This window comes from Nelusetta ayraudi, unplaced genomic scaffold (assembly GCF_046127955.1).
Source record: "Nelusetta ayraudi isolate G7.1 ecotype Tasmania unplaced genomic scaffold, CSIRO-AGI_Nayr_v1 ptg000070l, whole genome shotgun sequence".
Classification (NCBI taxonomy): domain Eukaryota; kingdom Metazoa; phylum Chordata; class Actinopteri; order Tetraodontiformes; family Monacanthidae; genus Nelusetta; species Nelusetta ayraudi.
In genome coordinates this window covers 345464-365635 of record NW_027466120.1, presented here as the reverse complement: position 1 = coordinate 365635, position 20172 = coordinate 345464, and the positions used below count along the sequence as shown (strand labels likewise).

General features: G+C 42.5%; 1 protein-coding gene across 1 annotated transcript; it reads left to right on the top strand.

Moving 5' to 3' along the window:
• Nucleotides 1-13562: 13562 nt before the first annotated feature.
• hoxc13a (homeobox C13a) lies at nucleotides 13563-18213 on the top strand. Its single transcript, XM_076042250.1, has 2 exons — nucleotides 13563-14386; nucleotides 16889-18213. Exons 1-2 carry the CDS (start codon nucleotides 13723-13725, stop codon nucleotides 17143-17145), a joined length of 921 nt encoding a protein of 306 aa, XP_075898365.1. The 5' UTR covers nucleotides 13563-13722; the 3' UTR covers nucleotides 17146-18213.
• Nucleotides 18214-20172: the final 1959 nt, after the last annotated feature.

The following is a 20172-nucleotide window of genomic DNA, read 5'->3' as shown; positions in this document are numbered from 1 at the left end:
TATATATATATATATATATATGCTACAAAACAGTTTCAAATATTTTGGAAGACGGTTGAAGACACTTTGGGGCATTTGTGAGCCAAAATATAATTTGTAAAGTTTTCTGTGTGCGTGGTACTGCCTGCGTCCACTTGTTGTTGTAATTACACAGATTGACCACTATGTTTAATTGGCTCTAAAGCCTGGCACTGCTCCAGACATTGCAGAGGGCGGGAGCAGAAAACACGAGGTTCCTCCCGGTTCAATAAATGTCATCACATAAACCCTGGAGTGAAGCAAAAACCATCCAAGTCAACGCAACAACAACCTGTCCCGTGTTGCTCAGCTATTCTCGAGGTTTCAGAATTAAAAAAAAATTACTCATTCAAATAATTGTTTGTCCTTTGTGGATCCGTAAAGGCCCACAAAAAGGGGACTGAGCAAAACAAAGTGAAAATGCATGTGAGTCGTTACTTTACTGAGGAAGGGGGTCCCATTTCCCCGCATGTCTGCCGCCGCGTTCCAGTTTGCACGGCTGCCAGGGTTTTTGTGTAAACCCGAGGCAGTCTGACGGATCCGATTAGCGAACCCAGCCAATGTTTTCTGAAATCATTTCTCCTTCAAATACACACATTTTGTTTTGCCCAGCCAGTAAAATGCTTGAAGATCAATATTTTTTTTTTAATTGTTTGTTTGCATCAAAGACCCACACTCATAGCGTTGTGGGCTGTTAGAAAGCATGCCAAAGTGTTTGTTATAAAATGTAGCTTTTGATCCATTCTGAAGACTTTGCTTGTATCTTGAATCTATCTATCTATCTCTGTCTGTCTGTCCAGAGGCTGTTGATTCAGAATCAGTGCCCTGGACCAAACGCACAGGGAGGAAGCTGAGAGGTAAGGCAAAGAGGGGGGAGAAAACGCAGTCACTTGTCATTTGCCTCCCAACCATAAAATGGATTTAAAAGCGGCTGCAGCTACTTGGAAGTTGCTGTCGGCGAAGCTGACTCAGCTGGAAAACACAGCAGTCAAAAAGTTTGACGTTCATCGTCATTTTTCTCAAACTACGTTTCACAAAATCTGATTCACTTCTATCATTGAATTAAAATGGAGAATCCGTTCCTTTTTTTTGTTGAGTACATCCGTGAACTGGACCTCACTAATATCCCTGAGTGACCCATTAGGTACTTTAGTGGCACCTAATGATTGATCCTGGACTGACCAGCAGCTATTATTTTATGCTTTGGTATTTTATGTTGCTGTTGTTTATTTTTATTTATTTTTTATAACTCTTTGTTGTTAAGCTATTTCTTGTCCTTCGTCTTTATCTTGGGTTTTGTTCCTTAGTTTGTAGTCTTTTCTTTTTTTTGGTCTTGTACCATCTCACCCTTGACTTGCACTTTTGTTTTAGTACTACTATTGTCCGGTGGTATTGTAATGTAATGTTTATCTGTGTATCTCTTCTATTTCAAAATGTCAATAAATAGATTGTAGAAAAAAAAAAAATGGAGAATCCAGCAAAGTCCGCATTAGGGGGGGGGGGGGCTGCCTAACACTTCATAATCATGGACAAATGTGTAGAAAGTATTGCTATATTGATATGATCTTCTCTTCCTTCAGTAAGGTTGGAGAATGCTGTTCAGATAAGTGGTTGCAAGGCCCATTTTGGTTTCAGTTCTTTGAGATTAGTCATGTGGAGACACACGAGTAGGTTATGTGGAGAACATATTAGCATTGCTAAAGTCACAAATGAAGGATACTTGTAAAGCACTTCTTTTGCTAGTTAAACAAATTTTATATCACTCAAGTAACGATACCAAGAAAAAAAAGAAGAAATTGGCAACAGTCAGACATTAATATCTGCTATTTATGACGTTCAATATTTAAATTGCGGAAAGCTGTAAAACTGAATGGATTCAATTAAGGAAAAATGTGATATTTTTCTTTTTGATGAAGTTTATTCCATCAGAAGTCTTTTTTTTTGTTTGTTTTTTGTTTCTTTCTGTTGGCACTAAAAATAGTTTCCCCTCCCACTTGGAGCTATCTGGTTTTTCAAAAGTTGCTCACTTGTGGTGGGAACTCCTAAAAGCAACATGGGGAATGCGCTGTGGAAAAACCTTTCTCATTCATTTGACTGGTTTTACATAAATAAACACAACAAAGTGCGTCTGCCAAGAGGTTTCTGTCACCCCCCCCCCCCTTTTACATTGCACAGTAAAGTCACTCATTGCCTGTGCAAGTGCAGAAGAGAAGGTGGCTGTCAGAATCACGCGCTGTTTCTTGAAGGTTGATTAGGCCCACGTGACAGATGAAAAATACTCGAGCAAAAATGAATCAAACGTGGCCTTGAACAGCAACTCTTCGTTTATCCGGCAAAACTTGCAACGACAAGGATTTGATCCTCAACAGCAGGATTTCAAATAACATTCTTTAGGTTCAGTCTTGACATTTACCCCTGCAGCTACAGACACAACATGGAAAATTACGATACAGAAAGTGACTTTCTATCTGCAACTATAACAACCGTCTGTTTTTTTGTTTTTTTCTGGTTGATTTACAGCTTATAGTATGTAAGTAGAGTATGTAAATATTCTCAGGAGTTGCTTGAAAAACGTTGAAATAAGAATGAGTGAAAGAAAATTGAACAAAGACAATATTATCAAAGCATTTCTCAACATTTTAACCTCATAGACTAGACTGAGGAGACGGCAGGTAAGTGATATCACATTTAAAAGAAAAAAATAAATCCCTGTATCTGAGGTGAATCTTGGCTAATGGTGTTTATGAAGCTGTTGCTTTCATTTTTTAATATGCTTCCAACGGTGCTACACAATAAGTAACTTTAAAGATGATTCTCAGTGTATACGTGACACTTTTCATGTTGTTTTGTGAACCTTTGTGTTGATTTAAGTGAATTTGTTGTGTGAAGTATCTTTGCTGGTTTTTATGTGATAGTTGATGCAACGTTTGGTCACAGCAAACAGCTGGGTGTGCTGCAGAGTAATCTCCTTTGCAGAAAAGCGTTTCTAAAATGTAATAATTCCTACAAGGCTGATAGAAGCTCGTCACCTCACTATTCCTCGGTGCTTTAAAGGAGACGTTCCCATCAAGTCGCCTTGAAGTGACATCCGTTCTCACCTTGAAACTGCTGACACGGTCAGTTTTTCCACTTTCAGGAGTATGCAGTCAGTTCATTCCGCTGTTTTAGCAACGACACTTCACTGCAGTTTATGCAATGGTTAAATTTAACTGGCTGCACTTTTACCAACTCTGGCATATCCCGAGGATCTTGTTTTGCCAAATTCTGCCGTGAAGCTGAATGCTCGTGTTGTGTTTTATTCTCACCTGAAGGTAAGTGACGAACAAACTTTCAAACTGTCTTCTTTTTCTCCGAAATGATTTGTTCCGGTTTACGCCTCAGGCCAACAGGTTTGACGCTGTCATCTTCGCGGGAATCACGTCACCGGGGCAGAAGGCGTCAAAGGGCCCGCTGGTAATTAGTTTGCCAGTGTTATTTATCTACTAATCGACTTTCTGCAGTGTATTCTTCATTTCCAATGCACAACTCAACAGGGTGTGCGTGAAATCTAAAAATGGTCACATTTGGTTTTATTAAATAAAAAAACAACAACGTTTACTTTAAAATGTTGTTGTTATTAAATCTAAAAAATAAAAACTAAACTGTTCACATTACCAAGCTTCGATAAAATTGTTGTAGTGACGGACAAAGCCAACAAAGAAGTACACCTTATCATCCTATTTTTTATTATTATTTTTTTTTAATTTTCTTTAAAAAAAGACGCCTCCCTCCCTTCCCACTCCCACCCAATCACCCCTTCAATTTTCTCGGTAAATGTGTTTGATTAAATAAATGTTTTTTTGTTTTTGTTTTTTTTAAAAAATGAAAGAAAAGAAAGTCTGATCATTTTGTGTTATTCTATGAATAACCCCCTAAATTACTCGCGTCTCGTTGACTCATCAGATCTGATCTGATCTAACTTTTTTTTTGTTTTGGCGGGAGGTATTTATTGTGTGCATTACGAGGCAGCAAGTTCAAACAGCTCAGATGGTTTAATGTCAAACATTAGTTTGCAGCCCGCTCTTTAGTATCCACGTGATTGCCACGCGAGTACATGTAAAACCCCCTCATGCATTTAATATCTTACCGATGCGTAATACTTTACAGTCTCTTCCATCGTTATTAATTATGCAATTCTATAGAAAATTAATTAAAGCGCCGATGGAGTGCTGCACTTGTCTGGTGGTGAAGTTAAGTCCGAAGTTTCTTTTTCAGAGTTTGAGCCCCCCCCCCCCACTTCTTCTCTATAAAAGCCGACACAGGAAGGAAAAATGAGAGATTGTGGTTTTTCATGATCCAGTTACTCCTCTGAATATATTCATAAAAAGCAGTCCAACTTTGTATGTTTGGGTAGATTTTGGTATATAACCGAAAGCTCGACGCAGTATTTTTAAATCAAAATTAGCCTCCTGGACACTTCTTAAAACCTCTGATCCGGAGGTGATGTTCTTTTTTTCTTTTTTTCTTTTTTTTTTGATTACTTTTTAATTATTTTTTGCCTCTCGTCCATGTGCGCCTGTCTGTATCGCCCGTTACAGTCTCTTTCTATATATTTAAGCCACATGAGTGATCAAACCCTAGGCTTACTGGAAGCATATAAATGATTCGGAGAGTAAAATGAAAGATCAGCTTTTAAACGTTTTTTTTTTAATGCCATGTCAAACTGTGTGGTGCAATAGAAGAGCTTCGGTTGAAGCAAATTATTAATCCTAAAAGCGGCCAAAATGGAAATGGGAGTTGATATAGAAGGAGCTGGAACGAATGAGTAATCCGAACGAAAGTAATGATTTCCGCAACATTTGGTTCTATAGTTTTTCATTTTCTTTTTTTTATCGGAATCGGAACTTGGACCCGGTTTATTGTTCAATTGGTTCCGGTTGTGGAAACGTCAAATTTGACCGGAACTTTGATCTCTATGAGTTACTTGTCGGCGCAGAGATAATAACGATAATAATAATAATGATATTAAAAAAAATAACCATAATAATAAAAATGAAAAAACAAAACAAAACACTTCTTATCTGTCTTCGCCCAGCTGTGTTAAGTCATTACATGCCACATCCGTGATGGATTTCTTGAAAATAACCAGCGATAACTTGAGTTAAAGCTGCTTTTGTGAGCTTGATTGTTCACCGAGGCTTTTGTTTTTAGTCTTTTTCTAATTATTACTCGGATCTTTGTCGCAGTGGGATCAGCTACGCGCGCCCCGGCTTCTCGTTTTGCTTTACGAGCGAGTTGAGGGGGTGTCCTTCTCCACCACCCAACCCACCCAACTCAGCGCAAGAACTGCGACTTTGAACTTGAACTTCTTCCGTCTAATCTTCATAATTTACGGCGAGGTAACCCTAGACTCCGTTTGGTCTATTATTTCTGGCCCATCAATAATTGGTTTAAGGCAACGCACGGGAGTGCGGAAAAAAAAAGCGCAGGGTGCACGTGGGTTTCCTGCATGGAGGCGACAATACAATATATACCCGCGCAATTCTACTTTGAATGAAAACTTTGCGTGGCAGCGGAGAGCGCTGCCAGTGGAGGCGGAAGTTCAGAATGAAAAGCAGAAAAAGAAAAAAAAAATGAATGAACATCTTCTCATAAAGAAGCAGCGCGTCACTGCAGGTATTTCTACACATTTCAAATCACATATATAAGAGTTTGTTTCTAAATTCAGCACAGTTTTTTTGTTTTTTTTGATGAAGCTAATATGGCAAATACATTAACGCACGATTGCCCATCACTGAATTATTTTAGACTGGTCTTTAGACTGGTTTTTTATGCCAAGTGTGTGCTGGACGGAGGGCCAGGAGTCGGTGGTTGCGCTGGAAACCACACATGTTGTTTGGATGAACAAACAAAGATCACATGACGTACACTAGGAAGGAAACAAAAAAAGTGTCGGGCGCCATTTCACGCCAAAGCCTCTCCAAAAGGCTTTCTTTTCTTTCTCGAATCTGAATGATATCACATTTACTTTCTGCGGTTCCAACATCACTTTTGAGAATTAAAAGGACCCCCCCCCCTCCCCCCCAGCTGCCCTGTTCCAGTTCCTGTGCTGTTCTTGCCTCTGAATGGAAGCGTCTCGCCTAAAGCGCCTCACTTTTCCAATTCCGCCCAAATTGTTCTGGTCGGTTTGATTAAGAACCCCTTTCTACCGTATAATTCGACATTAACGATTCGTGTGAGTTTGAGCCAAATTTCTATCCTGATAAGACTCTGGTTTCGGCCGGCTGAATGGAGGCTTTCTTCATCCACAGCGTCCGTGCCTGCAGTAGCTGGACTGTTTCCTGTGCAGAAATCAAAACGTCATATTCATCGAAGTGCAACAATCTTTTTCCCCCCACTGCTTTCAAATCAACTTCCCAGTAAAATCATTAAATCGCCTCAGTGTCGACTTCGGCGTGTGGAAGGAGTTGTCTTTTATGCATTTCTCCTCGACCTTTATTGGCTGCTTTGAGCCAAAGTGACCATCACAGCGTGTGCCTTCGAATACTGGCTCTTACATTTTAGCAGATGGGATAATTTTTACATGATCTTAATATCCATGACGGCGATACCCCTCAAAAAACATTAAAACTAAACTCTGTGACTGTAAAAGAAATTTCGTCATTCCGAAAGAACTCGGAATACTATCTGAAATGACCAGCAATGTGGTCTACTATAAACTATCAAAAGAAAAATGTCAGCAAGAGAGGGAAAACAAACTAAACATTTTATCATTGTTTTTTAAATCGTTCCTTCTGCTGTCGTGACAAGAGAGGCGAAGCTGTGGCAACTGGACGCAAAGTAGTTCCTCGTTCGGAACGGAAGAAAACAGCATTTGTTCGTCATTTAAAAAAAAAAAAAAAATCGTATGGAACTGTCGCTTGTGTTTACAAACTGCTGCAGTCGAAGATGTGAGGATTTGTTTTCTGGTTTTCTGTTGTTCTGTCGTGTGAAGGTTCAAGACGTTCGTAAAGCTTCTTCTATCAGCATCCGGACACGTTGCTGGAGGATGTGTGAATATTTGCAAAGCTGCGTGGTTTACCACGAGTCCAGGTGGCGTGGAAATTCAGAGCTACAGCTGGAAAGATTTAGAAATGCTATAACACAGACTTCGGGGGGCATTAATTAGTGTTAAGGTGCTATTCTTGCTGCACAATATGTCCCCTACCTTAACAACAAATACAAGATATTTTGAATAAAATGTTTTATTTATTTATCTATTCATTTATTTATCTTTAATGAAACAAGGTTATCAAAGTCGGGCTATACTTTTAGTCGTGTTTCATAGATCCATCCAAAGAACTTGATATTTTCAAAGCCACCGATACAAGAAATCACCGTAAGTTCGCAGACAAGTTTTTTTTTTTTTTTATAAATTAGCAAAGAGTTAAAAAAAAAAAGAAAAAAAAATAAATAAAAAAAAGCACCTGTGCTCGTTGATCCCTGGGGCATTAAGGTGCTCAGTTTGAAATATGACCGAAATGTTTAATGGCATTTAGTCTTGAGGAGCAGGGAGATGATTAATGATGTGCGTGTGTGTCTTTTGTTTTGCTGTCTGGACCGCCTCTCCTAACTTGAACTTGGACTTCCGACGGGACGCGGCGTCCATCTGAGGGTTTATTTTGTCTGCTTTCTCGGCGCTTCACTGGCTGCGCTGCGGCAGCGCAGGATTCGCTCCGGCAGATAGAATTGTGGACCAAGGGGAAATTTCCTAATCACGGATCCACTTTTTTGGTTTTGTGTTTTATGGACGACACTGCATTTAAAAGATAAACCACTCCGATTTGTATACTACGACTCATGTATTGATTAGATTTAGAAGATGGCGAATTTTTCGAGTTTAACGTCGCTGAAGGCGGATTGTGAATATTACAGCAATAACCATGCAAATGTTTTGGTGACTTTATATTTATTCTATTGTCCTGCGGATTATTTTGGATTCCGAAATACACTCGAGCCGTGTGGAAATTGTACTGAGCCGCGTCTCATCGCGCCCAGCTGTCTCTATAACCCTCCAGGATACCACACCACCACATTCTGTAAATGTTTGAGGCTTGAATCTTGGCCAAAGTGTCAATAATTATTTTTGATATTTAAATTGCATTTCACTGTGCAGCCACAGCCCCCTCCAGCCGGCCGAAGCAAAGTCCACTGTACGGCGCGTTTTTGCAACTGTGTGTTAATCTCTGACCGGCAGATGCGCATAATGAACCCCTGACATTTCCATAACGCTGCGATAAGTACACTGGAGGCTTTAAAGACTGTGTTGTGCTTTGTAAATCTACTTGGGCCTGGTTTTGGCCCGCCGCCCCTGCCAGCCTGCCCTCTGCCCTGCGGTCGCGGCTCCGCCCGGCCTGTGCTGCAACGACGCGGTTTGAGCCGCAATCGTTTTCGAGCAGCCTACCTGCTCCGGGTGAGGTTGAAGGACTCGAGTGCAACACAAACCAGGCCTAAAAGTGTATGAAATGCGGACTTCTTCGCGCGTGACGCACGGCCACGGTGTGCCAGTGGAGTGGCATTTGGAAGGAGTTTATCTCCACCCGCCTCCGCTGCCCCTGCAGTGTGTGACAGCTTTGCAACCTGTTTCACACACACACACACACACACACACACACACACACAAATGGTACATCGGTGGATAAATTGGCTCCAAGTTGTGATCTTTCTGGCCTCCAACACCTCTGTGTGTCCTCTATTCGCTGTATACGTCGTTTCACGAACACTTAGAGCTATGTTTTGGTGTTCTGAGGGAAATACACGTCTGACTCCTGCTCACTCACAGTGCTGTGCGCGACAACGACCTGGTTTTTCCTAAAGGGGAGAACAGCTCGGAAAGCCTGCTTCTTGGTGTGTGTGTGTGTGTGTGTGTGTGTGTGTGTGTGTGTGTGTGTGTGTGTGTGTGTGTGTGTGTGTGTGTGTGAGTGAGAGAGAGAGAGAGAGAGAGTATCTTGGCGCAAGGTGAAAGAGGACCTTCTGTCTGTGAAGGTCGAGGCCTGTTTTGACAACGGTTTTGTATTTTCGCCACATTCAGCCTTCTGTATTGTACTCTGTTGCAGTCATTTTGCCCCATTTGCTTATTCAACTATGGTACACGTTTTCTTTTCTTTTTTTTTTTGATCGCGTGCTAAACCCATTTGGACGGGCCGAGAGAAAATGTGAGATCCAAGATGCCGTTTTAGTTTCGCAGGAATGTTTTCGTGGCGCTGTACCGCCCTGCTTTTCATTTGTACACACACGCACAAGCACCCCCACACCACTACCGCCTCCCGTTCGCTCGCGCACACACACACACACACACACACACACACACACACACACACACACACGCACACGCACAGGCTCTGCGGGATAAAACGTTCCATTGACACGAAACCCTGATGCAAAAATGGGCACACAATGTAACGCCCGAGCCAATGCTCGTGACTCACTCACGCACACAACTCCCAATTCCAAATAAACATCAGCACTGATTTACTATGAAATTGATGCTACGTGGACCTCTACGTGCCTCAGTCACATTGCACCGAATTCAATTAGCTGAGACACTTTGGAGGACGCCAAAGTTTCAATCCACATGACATGGCTGGTTTTTGTTTTTAGTTGGTTTTTTTTTTTTGGTTTTTTTTTTGCTTCAAGCGTTTCACTCTTGTCAGCGCAACGCCAACATGTTCGCCTTTGCGTGCGTAAAACTGCGCGGTCAGTTGTCCAGTCGTAATGACCGCTCGCTTTACTTTGATGGCGTTGATCTCCAAAGTACATGAAGCTGGGCTGTTGGCCTACTTATGAGCACAAACACACGTTGCTTACGCCGGACGCGGCACAGACTGTGTACCTGCGAGCTGTTCCTCATTCCCGGATTGGAACTTCTTACTGAATCATTGCGCACGGATTTGCATCACCTCAAAGATCAGGTTCTGTAAGTGACGTTGGTGTTGTTTGACCGTGCACTTTTCTAGCACTAATCATTTTCCAGAACGAATTTGTGCAGTCATCAAACGGACGGGGCTGCTCGTCGAAATAATAATTAACAAGTTGGACAACGTAAAAATTCGATTATTTCACATTTCCATTCAATGCTATTTGTTTTGAAAATCTGATGAGAAAGGAGTATGATTTTTGAAGCCGGTCCAGGCGGGATGACACGCACACTTAAAGCATTTTAGTACCACCGGATCACAACGGCGTGTGTTGCACATAAACTGCACGTGCATTATGTCATTTTTTTTTTTTTTTTTGCTCGCATGGGACATATGGAGTCACTCACTGCCCGTGCACCCATTTCCTGAAAGCGGAAGCCGCAGGTAGGCTGCGTTTGTATGGTGAGGCTGGATGCTCTCCCCTCCCCCACGACGGGTCCTCGTCAGACGGGCTCTGCGTCTGTCTGACAAGGCCTGTCTGGGAGGACATGATGTGTGGCAGTGAAGATATTTACAGCAGTACGTCTGCTTGTATTAATAGTTGATTCTTTTTAAAAGTTCCTGAAATAAAGAGGTAGGTCCCTCGCACAACCAACGCTCTCTTGTTTGAAAATAAATACACAGGGCTATATTTAGAAAATACATCATAAAAAAAAAAAAAAAAAAAAAAAAAATCAAAGAATAGAAAAAGTTACAACCATATGCCACCATCTTTAAATAATAAAAAAAAAACCGAAATTAGTTAACCTACTGTCAGTTTTTACGCAAATTCTTCTCATACGTGATGACAGTTTTAGATATTACAACGTTACCGCAAACTGTGCGAGCCCTTCCGCTTAAAACCGATGTTGGGAATTTTGTTGTGAAATCTGATTACCAGTTTAGGCAACCACATGGCTATCAGTGCTCAGGATGCTGTTGCGCATCATTGTCGCTCGAAGTCCGTGTCAACAAAATACTTAGTGAGACCGGACCTTTCTGCACCTTCTCCCCCGTTTGTGCATTTTTTTTTTTTTTTTTTTTAGAATGCAAAACCAGATAATCACATGCTATCTTACATTTGTGGCAGTTCTCTTAATTTCAAAATCAGACAGGGAAGTATTCTTCTTCAAACAGGTTTGCGGTGAAAGGTGTGACTAAACATCACGAAATTAAATAAACACAATTTACATCCGTTTAGTTTTTCCTCCTCCTTCTGGACTCGATGCTCCTTTTAAGAAGATCTGCTCATTTTTGTTGTTAATAATTCCACGTGTTGACACGAGCTCTTATTTTCAACATGTTTGTAGCTTTAGAAAACGCGGTGGATGTCAGTATTTCCTCACCTGATTGGAGATTTTCAGGATTCCCCTCCATTTATGAATTGACTTCATTTTTCCCTCCATTTGACCAAATATATGAATATATCAACCATGGGAGCCACAGACTCGGGCTTAATGTAAGATTGATGTTTTTCAAAAATTAAAACGACTGAATTGAATAGTTTTTAATTCACATTAACACTCGCTGTTCACAACCTTTCTGCCTATTTCCCGACGAATATGAGCTCAGTGGTGCAACTTAATAAATAAATACATATATTTATTGAAATGTTCAACAAGCCTTTCTCCGCTAAACCTATATTAGCCCAGACGGAAGAGTTTCTCCTTTGTTAAATCCTTAATTTTTTTCTTTTCTTTTCTATTTAAAATGTAGATAGATGCAGTGGGTTATTTTGACTTCGCACCCTCTTCACACAACAAATGTCTTAGAATGAGGGTCTTTAAACGAGACCTACTGCTGCAGTGAAGTTCATTCTTGTCTGTCTAGACTTTGATTACGACCCTGTTTGTCTGCGTTTTTTTACCTTGACCTTGGACTTCCGTGCAGCTGCCGTTTGGATGAGCCCGCCGTAGTTGCAATTTCCTTAGGACAAAAGAACTTTATTGTCCCTGTCCCAGAAAAGGAGCAGGATTCTGGCTTCCTTGGTACACAACTAGAAAACGGTGGCTTGATCATTCCCAAGGCAAGTTAGCAGTGCTGAAATGTTGATCAAACTAGAAGCCCCTTCGTACAGGGCAGCTTACAGCCTGCTGCATAAGTGACTCACCGATGAGGCATCACGATTTTGTTGGCCAATCTCCTCTGTGATATTTAAAATATAAAAAGTGTAAATGTCTCATTAATTTTCAGTGAACTATCTCATGAGAAATAATCCAATTAATAGTGTTACAGGATAGGTGAACGAAGGCTTTCCGCAATTGTTCATAAAACCTTGTGACAAATTAGCCAACATTGTTTGGTGCAATTTTAAATAAAACATAAAAAAAAAAAAACGTCAAGTCCTCAAAATCTGATCACGGTCGGTTTGTCCGGCAGCGTCCGAGGAGGTCCCCTGTGTGAAAGATGCACGCTTTCTAATCAACACGTAGAGTCCAAAATACGGAACTGATGGACATCTCAGACCAACACACAGGTTTTAGCTGTTCTTATTGGTGCTGGTTGTTCTGTTGTAAGCCGCGTTGGGACCCTGCAGAATATAAACACGGTCTCTTCAGTCTCCCAGCGCATTTCATTTTGTGCAAATTATTATGGAGGGGAAATAAAGCCGCGAGTGACACCGTATAAACACTATAATTATGTATTAAGATGACATATGTAATGCTTACTGAAAGCAAATTGCATCGACGGCACCTTACCTGTAAAAAGCCTTCGCCTCGTTATGCGGCACTTCAAATACACAACTTTTGCCAAGAGGCCTTAAAGCTGGCATTCTCACCTCTGTAATGCACCACAAACAATCCATTAGACCCTCTCACGGATAGTAGAAACACACGCTTCTACACTGTCCTTTCCCCTTTTTTCCTAAAAATAAATAAAATAATAAATAATAAAAAGACGGAAAATGTTTTCCCCGCTTAGCTCTGCAGTATCAAGTTCTAAATAGTATTGTTATGGTGTAGTCGTACAAAAGTTCCCTGTTGGAACAGCGGTCCTCCTCACTTTTGATTACTGAATCTGGTGTGAACATGTTAATAGGTGACCCAGTGGCGGTAGTATACGCGTTATAAGGAAATGCGGCCTTCAAGGGGGGGCGGGGGTGCTGATAAGACTGGACGCTTTACAGACACGCTCGCGCTCCTGCAGTATTTCTTCATATGCAATATTTTCTTTCGTAATAGGCAACACAAGGATGCCGCCCAAGGACCTCAGATTGCGTTTATCTCGGACACGCATCGGTTAGTTTGAACCTCAGAGAAGCGCATCCACACGGACTGCGCCAATCCAATGACGCGTCAGTGCCTCAGGCAGCCGCTCAAGAAATCAGAGATGTATTTGTCAGAAATGTTATTATTATTATTATTATTATCATTATTATTATTATTATTCTTTCGCTTGTCACCATGAAACGCATCACAGGCTGTTTTATTCTTTGGATTCACTTAAAGTCGGCCGAATTTCACAAGTTGATTTCCTTTGTCCCCCATCCTGAAAGTGGCCAAACTCTCCTTTAAGGCTTGCGCATCAGACTGACTTAAGCCAATGATAGTAGTCGGCATTGTGCAGGAAAAAACGGTGACATGCGAGGCAGTGGGTCTTTAAAGGGCTGCTCTGCCTCAACTCACAAGCCCAATCTCGCAGGACTTGTTAGCGTGTCACGTGCCAGATTCCTAATGAAGTGGACACACGAGGGGCCCCGTGTGCGCATGCGCCTGGTGTAAAATGTAGTTGGAAATGAGGTGTCCGTCTTGGAGTAGTCGACTTTTAAAAAGCATCGGCAGCCCCTGATATGACGACTTCGCTGGTTCTGCATCCACGCTGGGCGGACACCTTGATGTACGTTTATGAAAAAAGCCCGAATGAAAACAGCCAGAGTAAAAGCCAAACAATGGAGGGACTGAGCGGTAATTGCCCTGCGACCCACTGCAGGGATCTGATGTCGCACCCCGCTCTGGGAAGACATTCTGGCACCATCGCGACCCACCAGGGCTCCGTCTACTCGGATATTTCCTCTCCGGACACCGGCCGGCAGTGCCCCGCGCCTCAAACTTCATCCAGTGCGTCTCTGAGCTACGGCTACCCATTTGGGAATCCATATTACGGCTGCAGATTGTCTCATTCGCACAACGTGAACTTGCAGCAGAAGCCCTGCTCGTATCACCCCGCAGAGAAATACGCCGAGCCCAGCACGGCGCTGCCCACCGAGGAACTGTCTTCCAGGGCGAAGGAGTTTGCCTTCTACCCGAGTTTCGCGAGCTCGTATCAGGCTGTTCCCGGATATCTCGACGTGTCGGTGGTGCCCAGTATCAGTGCCCACCCAGAGCCGCGGCACGACGCATTGATCCCTATGGAGGGCTACCAGCACTGGGCTCTCTCCAATGGCTGGGATGGGCAGGTGTACTGCTCCAAAGAGCAAACGCAGTCGACTCATCTCTGGAAATCACCGTTTCCCGGTAAGGATCCCTTCTTTGGTGTTGCTTTGTGTGTGTGTTTGGTTTTTTATTGTGTTTTTTTTCCACCCCCGAACCATGTGGCGTTTAATACTGAAGATCTCTGCAGCATGTAAACTTCTCATAGTGGAGCACGCGCTGAATTCCCGTCTGATCTCATTGAGAAAGTTACTCCGTATAGGCCTATATTGTATTTTCAATTTTTATTTATTTATCATTTTTATTTATTCATTTTATTTTATTTTATTTTGTTTTTTTTTAGCTCTCGGGGGCATTACCGCCCCGTCCATGCAATTCCTCGCGATAGCGTGGTGACATAAGCCGGCTCGCCGACTGCATGGAAACTCTATAACTGCTGAATAAACGTGCAACTGTCAAGCCGCGCGTCACTTACCACATGCCTTTTATTTGCTGCACGTACGCGTACGGGCGGTCGGATTCACTCTGCCGTTTATCAAAACGTCATGCATTCCGGGGAGAAGTTTGCGTTCAAACGGCATCATGAATCCTGGGCACCAAGAGGTTTCAGTTACAGTCTGCATGTTTACATACGAGGGAAAGCGAGCGATCATGGGATCATTTACCCCCTTGTTTCCCCGTGAAGTCATGTGATGGTTAAAGTCTCGTTTCAGTCGCGTAAAAACGGCTCGGAGACCAGAGCATATACCTTTGCCCCTCCTGACAATAATAGTCACTAAGCTGGCCGCCTGGGTTTGAATCGTACCAATAAATCTTTGCGTGCCCGAGACGCGTTCACGGTCTTTCTTAAAATCTCGCCATTCATTTGTCCAGCCTTTACCTGTCTGCCTGTATGGCTCCAAAGCGCGCAAACTCTGCCCCATCGGGACATTATTGTCATGCACACTCGCATTTTCTCCATCTGACCGCACCGCATAACGCACATGATATCTGCTAATGGGCAGCAGAACCCGAGCAGTATGCCGTTTACAGAGTGTTTACTGGGCTGCTTCTCTTTACGCAGAGCTCTATCATCGCGCTATTATATGTAGTTATTTTTAATCTGTGACAGGGATGTCCTCGGACCCCGATCGGTCCCTCTTCCCTCCCTCCCTCCCCCACCCAACCACCCAACCCCCTGTGTAATACACGCACGAGACATTTGCCCACGCTCATATTGGAAATGGACAGCAGAGAGCCACGCAGGCACGGGCACGCCGTCAAATGTGCGCGCACACCCCCACAAGAGCAGGAGCGCGCGCCGCGCATGTCCGTCCTCTACCTCAGTCTGCATGTCACGCACGTTCGCAGATTGAGCCTCACTCAGGAGTAAAAGTTTATGGCCTTCGGTTGTACAGTGGAACCCTGCACACCGATTCTGTTTGTGTTTACAATAATGATAATACCGAGCTGAGATTAACCCCGCAAAGAAAAAACAAAACAAAACAAAACAAAACAAAAAAAACGTTGAGATGTTTAACAAGCATTGGCCCAAATCAAGGCTTTATCTGCACAATCACAGGGGCCAAAAATATAATTGTAAAATTACATGGTGGTAAAAGGTTTCATGTCTCACAGCTTGCCACCATTTCTCAAAATACAACCAAACGTGTCCTGTCACGTCTCCCATTGGCTGCCTTTCACTCAAATCCCAACCTGGTGGGAAAAAAATGGTGCAATCACTGAAACCCAAACCCCCCCCCCAAAAAAGTGAGAACAGTAAGATTGCCACTGTGTGAAGTTTGTTGTTACTTTGACAAAGACTTGGGGGGAAAAAATGGAACCGACGATTGTCATTTTGGTAAGAGTGAATTATGTTCAGTTCTATAATGTTTCCAAAGTCCATTTGCAGTAATGTGCAACACATACACCTTACCTATTTCTGTTTGCCTTTGAGTTTTCAGTCGGAATTGTCAATTAGTTAGCATTTTGAATCCATCATTCTATTGTATTTTTTATCGGACTTGCGTTTTTTTTTTTTTTTTTATCCCTACCTGAAGCCACATAAGCCGTTCGCTGTTTGATGGACAATGTCAAGATTGCATGGTCTCACTAGCAGATCCAGCTAGAAAAATCATTTTCTTTTTTTATTTCCAGTGCAGCAAACAGGGCGCAAAGTACAGTCGCTGTGACTTCTAGATGGTTCATAATTTTAAAGAAAATATTGTCTGTGTGTGTGTGTGTGTGCGCGCGCGCGACGCATGCGATTTCCCTTTTCGACATATCACCTTATATCTCAAGATCTCGTTTGACAATATTACAATATTGAATATCATAGTCCTTGATGTCAGGTGTGGTTTCTAAGATTGCATCAAACTTTTTCTCTCTCTCTCTCTCTCTCCACACACACACACACACACACACACACACACACACACACACACACACACACACACACACACACACACACACACACACACTTTAAGATGGTCTCTATGCCCCAATCGGTATAATCACAAACTTTGATCAGCATGTATCCAAGTAATGTCACATATCCTGCGCACACCGGCTAATATTAATATCTTCCTTGGCTTTTCATCCCCTCAGATGTTGTGCCACTTCAGCCGGAAGTCAGCAGTTACCGTCGCGGGCGCAAAAAGCGGGTCCCTTATACCAAAATCCAGCTGAAGGAGCTGGAGAAAGAGTACGCAGCCAGCAAGTTCATCACCAAAGACAAGAGGAGGCGCATCTCGGCCGCCACCAACCTCTCGGAGCGCCAGGTCACCATCTGGTTTCAGAACCGACGAGTCAAGGAGAAAAAATTCGTCAGTAAATCCAAGAACAGTCACATGCACACCACTTGATCATATCAGCGACCCCCCCCCCCTCTCACCTCCCTTTTTGAAAGAATAAAAATCCCTGCAGTTCTTACCTTCCATTACGCCACATTATTTACCTCCCGCATTAAAAGAAGAACTCAAGAACATTTTTGGCTGAGCGTTCATCCCCCTGTTTGTTTGATTTTCTTTTTAAAATATGTAATTTAAGCCTCATCAACCCCACGTCATCATCACTTCCCCCCAATGTTGTTAATTTAGAGGAAAAACACTCTAAAAACTGTGAAAAAAAATATGGAAAATTCACTCGGCATTTGTTTTGTATGAATGTACATATATAAATATATAATATTTAAAAGGTTATCTGTATTTCAAGATGAGCATCGCTTGCCCCTCAACTACCCACACACACCAAACACACCAATCTCAAGAGGACTGGCAACATTTCTGATTTTCTGAGACTTTTAAAACCGAGAAGACGGTCTGAAAAAAGAAGACGAAAAAAAACAAAAAAAAAACCCGCCATGGACATGAATGATGGCGCAGTGACGTGTTGAACTTGAGACTGACAGCGCTCTACCGTGGAGAAAAGACATATAATTAAAAGAAAAATGTTCCCAGAACCGTAATTTCAAAAAAAAAAAAAAAAAAAAAAAAAAGTTATCTTCCTCTTTGTGGAATATGTGCTCTTAAAAGCCTTCAAGAAAAGGTCGCTACGTGTTAACCTGTATAGTGCAATGCATTCTTTATTTAATTCCTATTATAGTAAGCTGGAATATCCCAAGGCCTGTATGTTTTCCTCTGTCAGTGAAGGATTCTGTCTTGCAACTGGAATGATTGTAAACCATTAAAAGCCATCGAGTATTACACATAAATGCACAACCTTCCCCCCCCCACTTCTTCCCCCTCATCTTCTTTATTTTATTTTCTTTATTTTGTACCTTTCGTTAGTGTAGAATCGCCGCTGATCTGATCAACATGCCTTGTATACGAAGCCTTGTCATTTCTACTTTTGTTTCTCGTGCAGTTATGTGAACTGTATTGTGGTGTTGACTTACGTACTGGTAAACGTGTTTCATAAATAAATGATGTATATGGAAAAAAAAAAAAGAGAGAGAGAGAGAAAAAAAAAAGCCCCGCTCAAACACGCACGTCAGTCAGCCATTACTAGCAGCATTTCCCTTCCGTGTCGAGTTGCACCGATGTCATTAGGAGCCTGAGGCTCCTAACCGCTGTCGCCTTCTGTCTCCAGCCCGAGTCTGTAACATCAGCGGCGGATGGACGACTTTTATACTGCAGAGTGCTTGATTAAGACTTATCGGTCATCCCGGACTCATGTTAATGGGAGCCTTGGAGCGGATACATTCAGCGCGCGCAGCCTCAGCACGCGTAAGAACGAGGCAAAGAACGAAATAAACAGTGATGCTGTGTTTGGAATCATTTCACAAGGAATCACTCGGCCCTGAATTTTCAGCCGGATCATTTTTGAACTTGGCTTTCTAGGGATTTTGACTGTATTGATCCAACACGCCCACACTCTCCACCCAGTCTCCTTCCGCATTAGAGTCAATAGGAAACGCATTATTCTTAGCTCTGACTTGACACAATCTTTGCAACAAGGCTGTACAGGGCCGACGCGCAGTACAGCAGTCACGGTCACACACTCACCGGGTTGCCACGCATTCGTTGTGGTTTGATGAGAAATGAAGACACGTTCTTTGTTAAAGTAACGCAACACCGAGTTACGCCCCAAAAAAAGCAAAAAAAATAAATAATAATAATCATATTTACAATATACAACGGGCACATTTTGCTCAGTCAGTGAACATATACAGAAACAGTGCGACTCGTAGAAGAAATGCAATTCTGAAATATGCCTACAAATCCCTCAAATCAGGCTCTTTATTTCCATACTGTAAAAGTTAAATAATACGCAAAAACACAACCCCCCAGCCCCCCCCCCCCACACACACACACACACACACAATTGTCCCGAGGCTCCAACCGCTCTCTGATTTAAAGTTTTGATGCTTGATTTTTTCCGTGCATGTGTGAAAAGTCTAATTCGGATGGCTAAAATATTCAAGAGGAGTGGCGGTTGCAAAGGAAATCTATTGCAGTCAGAGCAGAAGAAAACGTTTGCTTGATTTGTCTTATAAACAAGACAGCCTTGCGAAATAGTTCCAGTTAAATTATGAACGTCTTGAAGAAAGTCGTCGTGGCCGTCGGTGTTTCAATTCCACGATAAACACAAACATCACCTGAATTACGCCAAGTGTTGTTGCACTCTGGGATAATTCACGTTTGAGATCTTTCTCTTGGAACGTTTCGCTGTGCGTGTTGTTTTTGCAGCGTATTCCAAAGTGGATTGTTGACTGCACTGTCACTTTTTCCAGCCTCCTGAAGATCTTTGGCGCTTCGCTGATTACAATCCAAGCCGTCAGACTTGAGAGGGTTCCTTTTTTTTTTTTTTGTTTGTCTGGATTCCTGGATTTCCAATCCCCGTGGAAAGTTCTGGGTCTGCTGACGTACCCTTGACCATGACTATGCTGTCACTTTGACCTTGACATCACAGCAGATTGTGAATAATAAATAGGGGGCCGGACAGCAGCGCTGGCGGTTTGTTTGTAGGCAAACAAGGTGTTATTTCCCTGTCTAGACAGGCCGGCTTAATGGCATGCCATAAATACATAAAAAAGGGGAAGTGTAGCGATATCCTCTGACCTGCATTCTGACCATCTTGCACAGCTTTGAATTCGCATTTGGGCGCTTAACTTTTTCCCCTCCCTACTTTTGAAAAAGTTGTGGTTTTTTTTGTTGCAGAAGTCTTGTGAAAGTTCCTCTTCTGGCCTCATGACTCTGGAACCACCAATGGTTCCATTCACTCGTCACCAGCTTTTTCCTTTATTGAAGGGACAGGTAGGGAACTTTTTTGACGTCTCCCAGCATCTCCACCAGTGTCCACAGCACGCAGTCATACTGTCCGCACAGGGAGAGGAAGAGAAAATACGACGTCGCTCACACCAGAACAACTGAAGGTATGGTCGTTTCGTT

Coding starts and splice junctions, on each gene's coding strand:
- hoxc13a (XM_076042250.1), top strand. CDS start 13,723: ATGACGACTTCGCTGGTTCTGCATCCACGCTGGGCGGACACCTTGATG. Junction 14,387..16,888: donor CTGGAAATCACCGTTTCCCG/GTAAGGATCCCT, acceptor TCATCCCCTCAG/ATGTTGTGCCACTTCAGCCG.